This window comes from Scomber japonicus, chromosome 3 (genome assembly GCF_027409825.1).
Source record: "Scomber japonicus isolate fScoJap1 chromosome 3, fScoJap1.pri, whole genome shotgun sequence".
In the NCBI taxonomy this organism is placed as follows: domain Eukaryota; kingdom Metazoa; phylum Chordata; class Actinopteri; order Scombriformes; family Scombridae; genus Scomber; species Scomber japonicus.
Genome location: NC_070580.1, coordinates 12,578,812 through 12,594,466, shown reverse-complemented (window position 1 = coordinate 12,594,466; position 15,655 = coordinate 12,578,812). Strand labels below are relative to the sequence as shown.

Genomic DNA, 15,655 nt, shown 5'->3' with positions numbered 1-15,655 from the left:
AGAAGCAGCTCAAGAAGCAAATATTTGCTGCTGCCTCTCAATCGTCTTACCAGTAAAGTCTAAAATAGGTTGGGTATTTTTATTGAGCTCTTAAGCTATATTATGCTTTTTATGGGACACAATTTAACAGAAAGACTCCAAAGAGACTGCAGGGAGCCTTGACACTTACATAATGCTCTAAAAAAAACATAACATGGTCAATGCTGGCTAAAAGTTTGTCCTGGTGTCAGGTCAATATCAGGACTCCTCTGTTCTTGCCCAGAGTCACACCTGCTTCTTGTCAACACTTAAAATCAGTGAGCAAGGTACACTGAACAGTGGCTACTCATCACACCAGTTCCTGTGATTCACATTACATTACCTGTTAACAATCACATAGCAGGGATGTTGGGGTCTGCGGTACTACTGTATGTGAAAAATAGCAGTTATCACTTTTTAATAAACATCTTTTGATTATCTTTCCCATTTATGTTTACAAAAAATAGAAAGCAAGAAAAAATTGAAATACAGGAGAAATTCACAAAAGATGGATACCTATAGAGTCATGTGCACTTATTACAGTATCATACAGTTTTTACATTGATATATGTCATACATTAATATAACAATAAAGTATAACATTTGTGGCTCTAAATGTATTTTATAATGCAGCAATCCCAGAATCACTATAACAATTACCCAGCAATTGCAATATTTCACTCATAGAGTCTGCAGTGATTTAAATGCTAAACTGGTATGTAATGCTCTTGAGTGTCATGTGTGGAATTTCATACAGTCTCTCTCAGCAAGTGGTACAGTTGTTTTTTTTCTAATCATGATGATGGAAATCACTTAATATGCATGTTATTGGAGCTTTGAGGGCCAATTAGCAAAAGTCACCTCTGATGTCTCACAAATAATTAATGTTGTAGCAGTAATGAAGGCTTTCATTAAGTCTAAATTAAACCCCTAAAACTAAAATTTGGATTAACTTTGCATCACACTAAAAGGACAGATTTTCCACTAAAGTAATACATGTAGTGGTTTAAGTGAATTGTCATAGGATGTCTCTTTGGTGTAAAGTTGTAATAAATGTGTGTGATTGTTTTTCATGAACCATTTTGAAATAACTAATAACATAACATAAATCCATTATATTCAATAGTCTGAGGTTGCTGCAGTTCATTTGCAATGCAAACAACTGTAAAAGCAATTATAATTTCTCCTGAACAAGTGATTTTTTGCTAGAAATGTATTAATTTTCTCATCGTAGTCAGACAAGGTATTCCCCTCAATTGTCCAGGGATGAAAAAAAGATAATTACTGATAGAAATACAGCAAGATAGGCCATATTGGATAAAACAGAAGACTGATGAAGAACATGAATCAGCTAGAAAGGTGGAAATAATGGCATCTGCGGCTTTTATAGGAGACATGAGTTAAAATATACAGGGACGCAAATTAGGAGAAGAGACTCTTTGGAGTGAACTCAAGCCATGGTGAAACTTAATGATGTGTGGCAGCCAGTATTAGAAAAAGATTTAATTAGAAGAACAGAGGACATGATGGAAGAGTGAAGGCTGATGGATTATAAGTTTCTGAGAGAAATAGCTTTGGTACACCTAAATTTATTTATCTGTGGGTGTATATTTGTGTTTAATCATCTTTCTGTTTGTGAAAGGTAGAAGAAAGCCAGCACACTGTAACTCCCAACGCAGATATAGTTATTTTAATGGGATATCAAGAGTGACATTTGAGCATCTTGTTCTTCTTCTTCTTCTGAAGAGCAAGATGCTTAGTGTGCGGACTTCTTCTGCCTTTCACAGATTTAGTTCTTTGGTCCAGCACCTGGTTTTCTGTTCCAGATTTCTGTTTACCACCTCATTTATCTTTATCAAAATGCAATTTCTACTTCCTTTGTTGCCACACTGCATGAGCTCAAGCAACCATTTTAATGTGCACTTTGCCACAATACCATCTGCCATAAACTGAACAATTGTGACATTGATTTTCTGCCAGTGACCTGTCTTCTACAGGGAAGGATTTATTCTCCTTGGGGTCCTTAAACATCAGCTATGGAAGAGTACCCTCGCAATGCCCTAATAACCTGGATTCATCCCTCGCTCATCATCACTAGCTCATTAGCTGAAGCATATTTTTTTAAGAAACCGTATCCCCTTATCTGCTCACCTACTGTATAAACATCATTATAGTGCTCCTGTTTTCACCACACCGCACTTTAGGAACGGCTGCAATCTTATGTGTGTGTGTATTTGAGGCACCAATGTAATTTTTCTAGTAAAGGTGGAGATAGTTACCCCAGGTTGAGCCATGAGCAACCAAAACCATCTAAGATATGGTAACACTGGGCTAATTGTTTTCCACTGCACAGCACAACAAGTCAAAAGCAGTTCTTTATACCTTGATAAAGGAGGTATGTGTAATCACACTAACACTGTAGAGCCTGTCCTGCAGCTCTTTATCTAATGGATCTACTTGTTTATTCTTGCACTATTTCTCCTTGCAATCTATAAGACCAATCCTCTAGCCAAATGGCACAGAAAAGGTGCACATATTGTTGTGTAGGCCATTTTTATTGATGAATAGTGCTGCTTTCGAAAGTTTGACTAACTCTTCCTGATATTTTGCTGACACAAAGGCTGAACAGACATTTTCAAGAATTAAAGTTCAGTTTTTATCATTGCCTCATTGCTGAATAACCCTGACCCTATACAGCCATTTATTGTGGTGGACACTTCTGAGGTGGAACTTTAAATCCTTTGTGACTGCAAGCGCCACATGTGCTAAGTATAAATCCTCCCAGGATTTTAATCTGCACCGTTCTCCTCGCACAGAAAGCCTTTATTGCGCCCGGAATACAACAAAACTAGGAGCGCTAACACCGCTATCATGGTTGTTGCTAACAGGGTCTTCAAGGCTATTTTTTAATCTCACGACTCAAATGACTATCTGCAGGTGAAACAACCAGTGTGATTAATCTTCATGTTTTTTTGTGTCCCTGGACTGTCACTTAATATAGTTTCTAATCAGGGCGACTAGTTTACGTCATGAATCCATTGGTCCAAGATGAAAGAGCAAACGAGGACCAAGAGACTATGCTGCAGTATTTTTCCTCAGCCAACACTTTTTTTTAGGTGTGGGCAGAATGTGAGCTGGATTCTCTGTAGTCTTCTGTCAAAGGCTGTTTTGCCTTCTTGGTGCCAGACAGGCCTTAGAGAAGAGGGTGAGATGAGTGTTGCAGCAGCTGAGAAGCTGTTCAAGTGCTGTTCTAGGCTTTGGAAAGGGCACTGCCAGTTTTCTCTCTGCCAGGTTACATCGGGTTCATCGGGTTAATGAAGGAATAGCTGTCACTGCACTGGCACTGCTGATAGAGCCATTTTCCTCTCAGTATTACAGAAACTGTCTCCTCTCTGTTGTTTGTGTGGAAGTTGTTTAGTTGATTGTATTTGTGATAAAAGTATATCACAACTTTGTATTTCTGAAAGCATAGTCCAAACTAATTGAGTGGTGTCTCCTGGACTAAGACTGATTAGAAATGCTGCTGAATAGTTAAAATCTGTTAGAATAACATATGTAGGTTCATTAGTTTGGAGTAATAACAAGTCTGTGTTTTAGTGGTATGTACAGAGAAAATAATACTAATAATAATAAAATATACTTTTGAAGGGCTAAAAAGGTACTTGCATGTTGAAAAGAAAGAATAATGAAAATGCTAATAGGTAGGTGTATAGCTACTCTAACAAGTTTCTATGTACTCAGTGTATTTCTTGTACTCTACACCTCCCCATACATACAATTGACTAAATACATACTGTAGCTTATTACTCCTGCTGTTCTTGGTTTCTTATTTGTTTTCTTTCTGATTTCTTTGTCAGTTGTTCTGTAGATTAGTTGAAATGGTGTAATATTTTATATAACATGAGATTTATATACCAGATGAATTGAGGAAAACATATTTACGCCACTCTTCCTCTTGGAAGTTCATATATTGAAAATATATTTTTGTAAGTGTCAGATAGTATAAGCTATAGTTTGCTCCTCAGTATTAATAACCCTGGCACATAAACTCTTGTCGTGGAAATTGTCTCGAAACAATCACCACTAATATGAGATAATGCACAAAAGGCTGCTGGGTTGAAGATTAAACAAGTATTATTCTACAATATGGAGACAACATACATACAGAATGACATCAACTAAATGAGAAAAGAGTATGCCGAAACTATTATAGTTTCTAGGGAGTTCCCACACCCACGTCTGAGTTTCTACCTTTATGGATATAGGCCAAGATAGAAGAAGAGCATTGGGCATCCTAAAGATAAAACACATTCCACAAGACACACACAGTGAAGAGGCAAAAGCACTGATCCTACATCCACAATCTTAGATTAAAATGATCAAAACCAATCATTGATTCTTCCTCACTTTTACACTCTGACATGTTGCTTAAGATCCATACCAAATTCTTACTTACCGCTTGTGAAAATGCTGTATGTGTTTGCCTGCATGTGTTTGTGTGGGAGGGCAATATTCCGCTAGTGTGACATCATTATCCTATTATGTAATTAGTCTTTATTTATAGTGTGTGTGCTGTTGTTAGATAATATCACAATTATGCATCTGAGCAGTGGAGCAAACCATATGAGTCACTACAAGGGCAAAATGAATGCTAGAAAATCCTCCAGAATGAGAGGAAGGGTTAGGGTTATTAGGTGCTATTCCTCCACAAAAAGATGTGCCAGTTGATTTATAAGATCATATATTTTTTATTATTATTAATTTATGGCCACTGCTCACGGTATTAAGAACTTGGTTCATAATACTAACCTCTCTCAGCCATCAAGTAGGATTGCTGCTAAATTAATAAAGTATACAGATGAGCTGGTTAAACCCCTGTCACAACCAATCACAAGTGAAAAAAAGCTGTGGCCTCTGGTGCTGCCTTAACACTGCTGCCCTGTCATCTGTGGCTCCATGCCTGAGGCACAACAGATCAAGGCTTTGGCATTGGTAGTGTGGCCGACCCTCTGATGTCTCAGGAGGTCAAGCTGAAACAGAAGGCAGTACACTAGCTCTTGTCTCAAATCCAAACCAAAAACAATTGCTGTTTAATTTAATTCAGCACCACCGCTGATAGACAGCAACAAGCCAGTTGATCTGGAATAACATAAACATAATATACACATAATATAGACACAGCAGTCTGCATCATTACATTCATAAATTTCAAAATTCAAAATAGTTAGTCTACAACACCACAGGCAGTGACACATACAGATGCAGAGATGCGGTAAACACAGCATGAAACATGTTCTCACTGATTTCTTCATTACCAAAATTTAGGTTAGGAAAACATTTTACTCATCATGGCCCTTTTTTCCTTCTCTCCTTCATACTGACAAATTTGCCAACCATGCCAATAGCTTTTAATGAGCCTCATACAGCTAAAACTTGTTTTGGCACTGGCACTGTTGATGGGAATGTTTTTTGTAAATTCTATGGAGAAAAAGAGATGTGTGTAATACTCAATCCATGTCGTTGGCAATGAGGAATGGTTGGAGTGCACCGGTGTTAAGATCCATGGCTAACTCAGAATACAATGCACAAAAAGAGTTGCACTTCCTCCTGCTTGGAGATGTCTTCTGAGTAGAAAGGTGCAACTCCAGCTCCACTGTCAATAGTTTGGCTATTTCTTTGGAGTCGGAAAATCAATTCTCAAACTGAAATAATATGACTAGACAAAAATTCAGAGATAAACAATACTCTTACTGTTTATCCGCCACCACAGCATATGAATAACTGACTAAACATCACGAACAAACTTACTGAAGGCCAGCAGATAAATATCAGCTCAAACTCTCTTGTGAGTTTCTTTCACCACAAACATAAAAGGACATGAGTAATTTAGTAAAGTTAGCCATACGACTTGGAATTGCTACGTCTGCAGTCTTCATTTTCCGCTCAGTCAACAAATGGAAATACAGACAGCCCTCTCTGCCATTGCAACCCACAATGTGATTGGAGGCGGATTACATCTGTAGTAATGGAACTATCATGGAGAATGAATTGAAAAAGTTATGAAAGTTAAGCCCTACTATTCCTGCAGAGCTGCCCAGATGGGTTGTACACTACGTCCCCAGCGGAGCAACCTACTGAGCATGGGCTCTGGGCTAGTCGCCTCCTCTAATCCTGCAGTCACTCTGCTTATGACTGTTACAAAATCACACATTACTGCTCAACACTGCTGTTCACTGAATGAACGGATAGCTGTCTGTGTTTTCAGTTCTGGTCTTCAAACCCCAGAAAGCATGTTCTCTCATAGCTGATAGTTAAATTCAGTTGATTGAATTATGCTTGTAAAGTATTACTTATTTGATTGCTGGAATAGAGCCAGAAAGGTTCCTAAACAACGGGATCAATAATCAATAATTATTTGTATTGAACTGTCTTCCAATACTGACTGTATACATTTTAACTTTTGTATTTTTGTAATGTGAATGTGACAGCTTTGTACCAGCATAGCACTATTTCTGTATTCGTGCTGCCATTAACTTAACGTGTGTATCAGATTATGGGAGTTTATGTATGCATTGCCCATCTGCTCCGTGGGGCATACACAGTATGAACAGACTCTAATCTAAAATTTTCCAGCTGTTTGAAAGGATAATGCATTAGCCAATTTGACTTTGATATGTCTAAATCCCCCCAGATGTAAGACAAAAAAAACAAACATGCAACTTGGAGGAAATAAGTCTTCCATACAAACAGGCCATCATAGCAAAACTTTAATTTAAAGGTTGTAAGGATTAGTGGTCACAAGTCAAGTGCTAAATAAAGGAGATTGCAGGTCATTGGTTTAATATGGATTTTTTGTAACAAAGCAGACTATTTGATTAATTAGTAATTTACTCTCTACTTGAATGGACAGTAATGAGTGAGCTACTTTGGTGTTTGGCTTGAAGGGAAACTTTCATACTTTCATCTCACATGATTCAACACATGCTGTCTCCTCTGAGGCCCTCCACAAACATATGCTGGCCAAATAACATACATACATAATTGAATTGCAGACCAGGGCTACAAAGATACATTTGGTATGCTCTGGAACATACGGTGACAACAAGTGCACTCAATGAGTCCCCTAAAGTCTCAAGCTGAAAATATCCTTACTATGTCAAAGAACATGTATGCAGCTAACACATTTTCTAGTGCTGTGTTTACCAAGAAATATAAGTTTCTCACCCAGCCAAACCTGTCACATCATTTACATTAATAAAGTACCTTTTCACCTCCTGCCCCCACCACGAACACACACACACACATATGCACACCATGTACATACTCGCTCTTTTTCTTTTTCTCTCATCTGTCATACTCTTGCACACACACACACACACACACACACACACACACACACACACACACACACACACACACACACAGGCCTCGCATATTTTTAGGTGCAAAAGTCCCTGAAAACCACTATTTTGTCCTGAGCCGATTATCTTGGAACAGATCTAAACTGAACACTCACAAACCAAACACACACACACACACACACACACAAACACAAAATGCCCATGCTGGCTCTGCCACCCCTCCCTTCATCATGTGTGAAGCAGATTTGTCCTTCCCGGGGAGAACTGACATCAGTGTTGTTGTGGCTGCAACCAGAAAATAAAATCTCTTCCTAATGTTTCCTATTGCTTGCTTGTCCTGCTTATGTCACTAAATTTGTATTGAATAGAGTTGCTGCACTTACAGCAGCATTTCCTTTTGAGAGGGATTTCTGAAAGTGCTACTCTGGAGACAAACCGCTTTCATATTAACAGTCTTTTTGTATTTACCCACCTCAGTGTGGGTGTTGCTTCAGGGGAACCAGGGTACCTGCACTTCTTCTAAGTGACAACTAATTTGATTTAAACAATTTGGCCTTTCATATGACATGATTTCTGTGCAAAATACTCTGTGCACATATGATCAGTGTTGGACATGTTACTTGAAAAAGTAATTAATTATAGTTACTCATTACTTCTCCCAAAACGTAACTGAGTTAGTGACTGAGTTAAATCAATGTCAAAGTAATTAATTACCAGGAAAAGTAACTATTACATTACTTTTTAAAAAAATGTTCAAATATGTCATATTACTTGGCTGTCCCAATCAACAACAACTGGCCCAAAACACCTTCAAAATTAAATTATACTTAAGAAATGTACTAAAAAGAAGTAAATAATAAAATTGTACATGTAGCAGATGTGCAGCGATTGAATTGTACTCCTCAAAAAGCAATAACAATATAAACTTCTCTTAATATAACTATGAAAATAGAATAAATAAATAAAAAGGTCCGTGGGGGGGTGGGGGGGTGGGGGTTGGTCTAATAAGCAGCAACACAGAGCTATCAGGACGCTTTGCTCTCACACGCGCTGCTTTGATAGTCACATAAACACACACGCAGTCACTCTCTACAGCGCACTCTTGCTCGCTCGCCCCAGATTCCGGGAGATTGTGTCTCATTTGCGTCCTACTCTGTCTTTGGTTATGTCCCTAAGTGCAGCCACTCTTTGGCAGAGAGAGAGAGAGAGAAGCACCTGTTCGTCTTCTCAAAGGCAATTACAAGACAATAAATAACCTGCTGTGAGGATAAAAGGCAACATCCACAGTTATAGAAGTATACATTATGCATTCATGTAAATTCATCAGGTCTTTTGTTCAGATATTAAAACACAGCATGCAGTCACATTTACAGTACATAATGTTACACAACTAATGTCCTGAGTCATTTATACCAATATCAGTGAAGTTAAAGTACATGAACAACCAGGCCAATCTCTGTTTAGCAAGGGAACACCATGGGAAAAAACTTTGAGATAAGTGGTTGTTTTCTTTAATTACTAGCATACACAATTTCACTTAGGGGAAGAATTGCCCTAATCTGAACACCATCTCTTGCTCCCTCTGCAGTATGCACCAATATTCTGCTGCCTATTCAAAAAGAGCCAGATAACCCATAGTCCAGATAAGACATGACTTAAAGTATGTAGGCTGTGAATAATAATGTTCACCTTTGTTTGTGTCTCTCTTCCATCACTTTTTTATGCAGAGCAATGTATCTAAAATGTCAGTGTCTGAATGCACCGTTTGATAGAACGCTATAACAACACACTCCCTTAATTATGTTTTGTTGACATGGTCGTACAATATACCGTACACAGGGCCATCATAAGTCACTTGTAGCCACCTCCATCTATCTACTCGGTTCACCACTGAAGAAAGTGGTTGGCTCACGTTAGCAGCTTGTTCTTGCATAATCTTTGCAGTAGGGGTACCCTGTTCATTCTATACAAGAATGCCTGAAGGGTAAGCTCTCTGATGAAATATGGTTGAAAATGTCACCGTCCATTACATTTTCAACACTGGAATTCCTCTGGCATAATCAAGGGGGTAGAGAAAAATGAAAATCCTGTCTACTTATGTGTTTAGATTTAGGGTATTCCATCAACACAGCTGAAGAAAGCCGTGTTTACTTGAAAAATCCTGTCTTGATTTAACATTGACTCTCACTAACCGAATTTAGCCGTGTCTAACTGTAACCAGGCTTGACTAAGCTAGCATTGTGCATGTCCACAGAGTACATAAGCAGCCCAGTAGAGTCGACAGGCGGAAAGAAGATACTATGTCACAAAAATGAAGGGAAAACTAGGTTCTTCTCAACAACAGCAGAACAAACCCTAACCCCGCTGAAACTATTTAAAGAATATAATGGAGCCATCACCAAAAAGGGCAATACTGTGGCAATTAAGAAGATTGGGGATATGGCTTAGTAAAACATTGCTCACAGATTAGATGCATTATTATAACAAGCCTACATATTTGGGCAATGGTGGCTTAAAGGTTTGACAAGTGAGCTTGTGACCAGACCGGTAGGGTAAGTCTGTGTGGAGAAGTGAACTTAATGTTTTATCTTCATTTGTTAATAAATTAATGTTTAATGTAACTGACTGTGGCCATATTATCAGTAGGCTAAATGTAATCAAATGTATGTTTATAATGATGGTGTAGGCAACTCAGGAGAACCAATTTACCATTACCAACTACATTATCATCTACTCTTACGCATTTTCTCTTTCCCAGGATGTCCGTTTTGTTGTGTTTATGGATTTGCAACTGAGATGGAGTCTGTTACTTTGGACTACTTTGTTATAGTCTTAGTAAAGTTGCTTAACTCTTATTTTCATCTCCAATCACGTCTATCTAGGTCTTTTGAAGCAGCAGGGGTTCTGACTTGTGCCAATGGCAAAATAGCACCATAAAAGCACCAAAGAAGAAACAGAGAAAACATATTTAAAAAGGGAGCTGCGATATGATAGGCTGACAACGAAGGAGTGTCACCATGCTGTTGATTAGATGTGACCAGCTGATGTAAACAGCTGATATCTTAACTGGCACCCAGGGGAATGGTAGCAAGGAAATTATGAGTGAGCATGCATGCGGGATGGAAACGACAGATGGTCTGAGAAATAATACTACAGACCTGAACATGCAAAAGATGGTCTTCCTAACTGAACCTTTGCTAAGCTCTGTAAGCCACAGTAATGGAACAGATTTCTCATATAAATTAGCGAAGCTTATCGAAATAAGCCAGGCTTTTCCTTTATCCAGCTTGATGGAATACCCTTCTGTGATGATGATGTTGTTGTCAGACCCAACAACACAGATCTGACTCTGCGTAATTATTCATGTTTCCCCTAACGAGAATGTTTTTATATCTCCATGAGAACAGATCAAAAATGTTCCTTTTGCACCGTTTCAGGTAGATTCAGTCATTCTGGAGATAGATTGATGTTATTTTAACTAAACACCTAAACAAATACATCCTTCTCTTCATGATAAATGATAGATTGAGAAGCTCCGGCCACCAAATTCATGGACGTACATTGCTAAGGCAACAACAAAAAGTGAAATATGGCAGGATCCAGAGTGATGCGTCAGCTGTAAAGTCACTTCTGTTCCTCTTATAACAAGTGGAAAAAAACATCTTGTCTCATGTGAGCACAACAGTCCATCCACACTCTCCGCCTCTGTGAGGTCTCGTCACTTCTCACTCTACCTGCATTCAGCGTCTCTATCCACAGAAGCAGCCGTCTGTCAGCTGCAGAGAGGACAGCGGCCAGACAAACTGCCTTAACCAGGCTGACTGAGCAGAAATTTACTGAACCTAAATAGTTTGCAGATCAGCTTGATGGGAAGAAATCAACTGTGTTTGTATTTATTGATTCACTGATAGGGTTGACATGTTCAAAACACATAAACAGTAGGTTTGTTTGATTTAAACAGCTGTCAGATCAGATTATGCTTGACTTAATGCAACAGAAACAGACTTGCAGCATAAAAAATGTGAATTAGCCACAGTCTCTCTCCAGTTTGCCAGTCCTCCGCCACCATTCAATGGGCGGTGTTATGTCTCACACAGACAACTGTTGTGATGACTTCCCGCTGTCCAGTGCACAAGCACGAACACCCCTTTTTTATTGGCTGAATAGTGTTGTGTGGATTGTTTCCCATTCACAAAGCCAGTGCTATGTATGAACACCTTTCAGCATGTGCACAGCATGGACAGCTAGCAGACTGTGAGGAGATTACTTTCTTTCTTTCATTTCATCCAAACTTAAAATTCAAAAACAACCCACTGCCTTGTTGCTATTGCTTTGAAACTTAACTGCCATTTCACTGAGTTGCAAAACAGCAACATTGATATAGAGGGAAGTTTAAATCTGAAAGATTTTGTAATTCTTGCACTCATGTAAATGTATAGCTTGAGCTTTATTAAACTTCTTAATAATTGGGTCCAACTCCTGGCTGTGTATTAACTCTACCATTGCCTGAATTGCGCTCTGAAGAATGCTCTGTTCTTTATTACACTATTTGTCAGCTTGAATCAATAATTCTGAATACTTGATCTTTTTGGATTTGTAAATGAGTGCAACAACAGACTGTTTTAAATTTGATGAACTGTAATCTGTCTTTTGTTTTGACTGACATTTGTCTGAAGATGACAAATGAAAAATTAGGAATAAATCCACCACAGTCTTTTGTTCATGGTTAAATTAAGCAGAATTTGCAGCAGCATCTTTTTTCCTCTAAACTATTAGATTGAGACTAGTGTTTTGCACTGTTAGCCAGTGCTCTGTATTGAGTTAAGAATAATCTGTCAGGATGAATTACTACCTTTTCCATTTGAACACAGTGGGCCAAATGTTTCAATATCTGCTGTCTGGCTTGACGTCAAAACATCCAAATGTCAACATCTGCTCCTGGAGGTTTAGAAATGCTGGTTGCACATTGTACTCGGGGGTAGACCAGAGGATCTCCATTTTTCATCATTTGAAAAGGATTAAACTGTGAATGTGTCAGCCATTATTGAAAAAGACACATCATTTATGGCTTTATTCACTAACCCAAGTATTACACGTTTTTTTTCACACATCGAAATTATCATCAGAACTTTTAAACTAAAGCTTGTGACAAATTTACATGAATCTCTAGATGTAATTTCTGTGGATTAATGTGTATGTCTATGTTTGTTTTGTTCTGTAGTGAAGAACATATTTCACACATTATTAGTGTTAACAAGATAAGAAAGTTTGGTGGTGGACAATCCCAAGATTTCAGTTTTGTCAAATTAATTGCTGATCGTATCTTCAAAGTGGCCACGAAACAGTAATATGAGCAAGAATTTTTCTGATTAAAATGAGATTGTGTTTTTGAAACTGAGTACAAGGATAGTATTTGGCACAATAGTGTCAGACATGCACTAATACAAACTGATGATTTCACTGTGATTATTTTACTTTTGAGCAATCATTTTTAAAGAGAGAGTAAGTAATGAAAAAGTTTTTTTCCCCTTTGTATATAGTCTCTTAAGCACTTAATGCTGCTCAAAGCAAAACTGTTTGGTTTGTTGTAACTGATCTAGTCTGGTCTGTCTCTCCTATTTGTCAGGTGGCATCCCATTTGTACTGACAGGGGAACTGTTTGAACAGTCCTACAGACCTGCCGCCTTCATGATTGCTGGCATCGTAAACTGGCTGTCCAACTTTGCTGTTGGCCTTCTGTTCCCATTCCTTCAAGTAAGTTACCCCATCTATATGTTTGTGTAGGTGTGTACACCAGTGAACACTGTATATGGGCTGAGTATTGGATAAATAAATAATAAATAATAAATGATAGATTTTACAAAGTCAACTGCTGATGCTGGACCAATTATCAAACAATTGTTATACAGTATATCTCTCAAATGCATTCTAGTTTGGTCAGTGTGTAGGTTGATGTTGGGAGTTGGGGTCAGGTTTTGGAGCTCAGTCATCTCAAGGTTACGTTATCAAATCAATGCTTCAAATAATCAAGCCACAGTTTTCTAAACTAAAGAAACAAATGCTCTCTAAGTCTAAGACCTAACCAACAGCAGCTACGTTTGCTACTTCATACTCGCAGTCCATTCCCTATACCAAGTCTTCAGCTCCTCATTAATCATTGCAGAGGCTGCCTGCTACACTATATTACTGAGTGGTTGACCTGCCTCTTCATTAATACCTCCACTTCCTTTCTAGAACCTCATTAGTCAACACACTTGTTCTTTGATCTCTCTGTAGTTCTTATACTTAGTATTATGGATTCCATACCATAATTACATACTGGCCCCTAATGGTTGGCCTTGGAAGGGTTGATGATCCATGCAAATATATAAGCCTTTTTAGTTCAATAATGGCTGAAGGGAGTGATTTGGACATATATACGACACTTTTTTGTCCCTTGTTCACGAGCAAGGAACACATCACCAACGAGATACGTTTTAACAGATTTATTGACAGAATTTGAATGAATTGTGTATTCTTGATGCGGAACGATTCTTGATACGGTGATTCTTGATGCGGTGTGGGGAGGTCGAACGAAGGATCCGCCGCTGCGCCCGGGCAGTGACGAACCCCCAGGAACCTATAAGAGAGGAGAGAAGAACAGAAGAGAGGGCGGGGAGGGGGAGGGAAACTCGAAAGCGAGAGTGAACGAGGGGGAAGCTGTGTAATTGGTGTGTGTTCCCGCTCCTGAAACTGCGCTTATCAAGCTTTGATTAGTAATTTGAGTCAGTACTAGATCCCTATAGGATCCCTGAATCCGACCTTTTTTACCTAACTGTACCAGAAATAAGGTGGATGATATTGTAGAGTCTAAAGAAACTTTAGTGAGTGGCACACCAATGAACACCACTTTACTGATTTTAACAAGGTTGCTTTCTTCACGTTGCTCTCACACTCTTGACATTGGTGCAGAATGCTTTTAAGTTTGGCGACGTAACTAACATAACAATATTGGACAGGAAAATGGAAACTGATTCCACTTCCTTTACTGCTGGCAAGTGTGATGACCATCTCGGCAGCCATAGCACAACAACTCAGAACAATCACTTGATCCTTGTTGGTTATGAATAATGAGCATATTTGAGGTGCTTCATATGGGACCGGAGACCTCCAGTTTAAGGAGGATAAATTTGTTATTTCAAGAGCGGAGTAATGAACAGATGCTAATGTGTCAGACAGAATATCCCATTAGCGTCTGAAATATGAATGTTTTTCCAGGAAATTGCAGGGTCCTCTTTCAACTTCTAAAACCTGACTGCTGCCACAGGCGATTCCACATCACTGCCTCTTCTCATTTTACCTCCCCTATTTCGTTCTCTCTCTTTCATGGGCCTCACAGGCAGGGTTTTCTTTCTCTCGCTCTTATTTTCACTCTTCAATTCTTAATGTTTTTGACATTTTTGCAGTCTCTTCCTGACATTTTCTCCACTGCAGCACCCTACTATGAGTACATTGTGTTGTACATTTTAGAACTGGCTTGGTGGTGTTAGAGGATATTGCTTTGTAACTGTTTGACCTTTTGATGGATTCACTGTGTTTAAGTTGAGTTTGGTATACTGATTCATTGGTTGGCACTATTAAAGCAGCCACAAGTGCCTGTGTTTTTAATGTGTTTCCCAAAGATATGTCACTTAGACAGTTCAGTCATGCATTGTGTCTGAGATCTCTATTTATTTATTTATTTATTTGCTATCCACTATTTTATATGTGTCTGAATCCCGAGTGTAAAATTTGTGTTGTCAAATATTCCTACAGCACAATGACAAAAGCACTGTACACAGCTTTATGCTGGCAACCCCACAATGCATTGTGTCACATGTAATACATAATAACCATTGTGTTAGCATGTATGTTAGTCACAATGATTTACAAGTGTTCCAAATTTGTATTTACTGCTCATTATTGAGTAAACAGTTAAATGTCTGTTACTGCATGTAGTGAATGAATCCATATCAGCTCTTTAGGTTTGTGCTGTTATGGGGAACAATTTATATATATGTATGTATATACATGTATGTATGTATGTATTATATTTTATATATATATATATATATATATATACTATAACTTGTTCCCAATCAAACAGGGAATTTGTGTACAGTACCTATCCTTAGTTTGGAGTTGGGTTAGTTTATCATCTGATCTTGTAAATTAATAGTAATACATACTTTCCCCAAAGTAGCCAAAACCAGATATCAGTGATTGAAAAGATATTTGGCACAGTAATTTAAGTAGCG

The 15,655-nt window shown here is 38.3% G+C and overlaps 1 protein-coding gene across 1 annotated transcript in view; it reads left to right on the top strand.

The window, feature by feature from the left end:
• slc2a9l2 (solute carrier family 2 member 9, like 2) overlaps positions 1-15,655 on the top strand; it is a 90,345-nt gene that overhangs the window by 60,817 nt on the left and 13,873 nt on the right. The window contains exon 12 of the mRNA XM_053315115.1: positions 13,006-13,133. Within this exon, the coding sequence (XP_053171090.1) occupies positions 13,006-13,133 (128 nt within the window). The remainder of the gene's footprint in view (positions 1-13,005; positions 13,134-15,655) is intronic.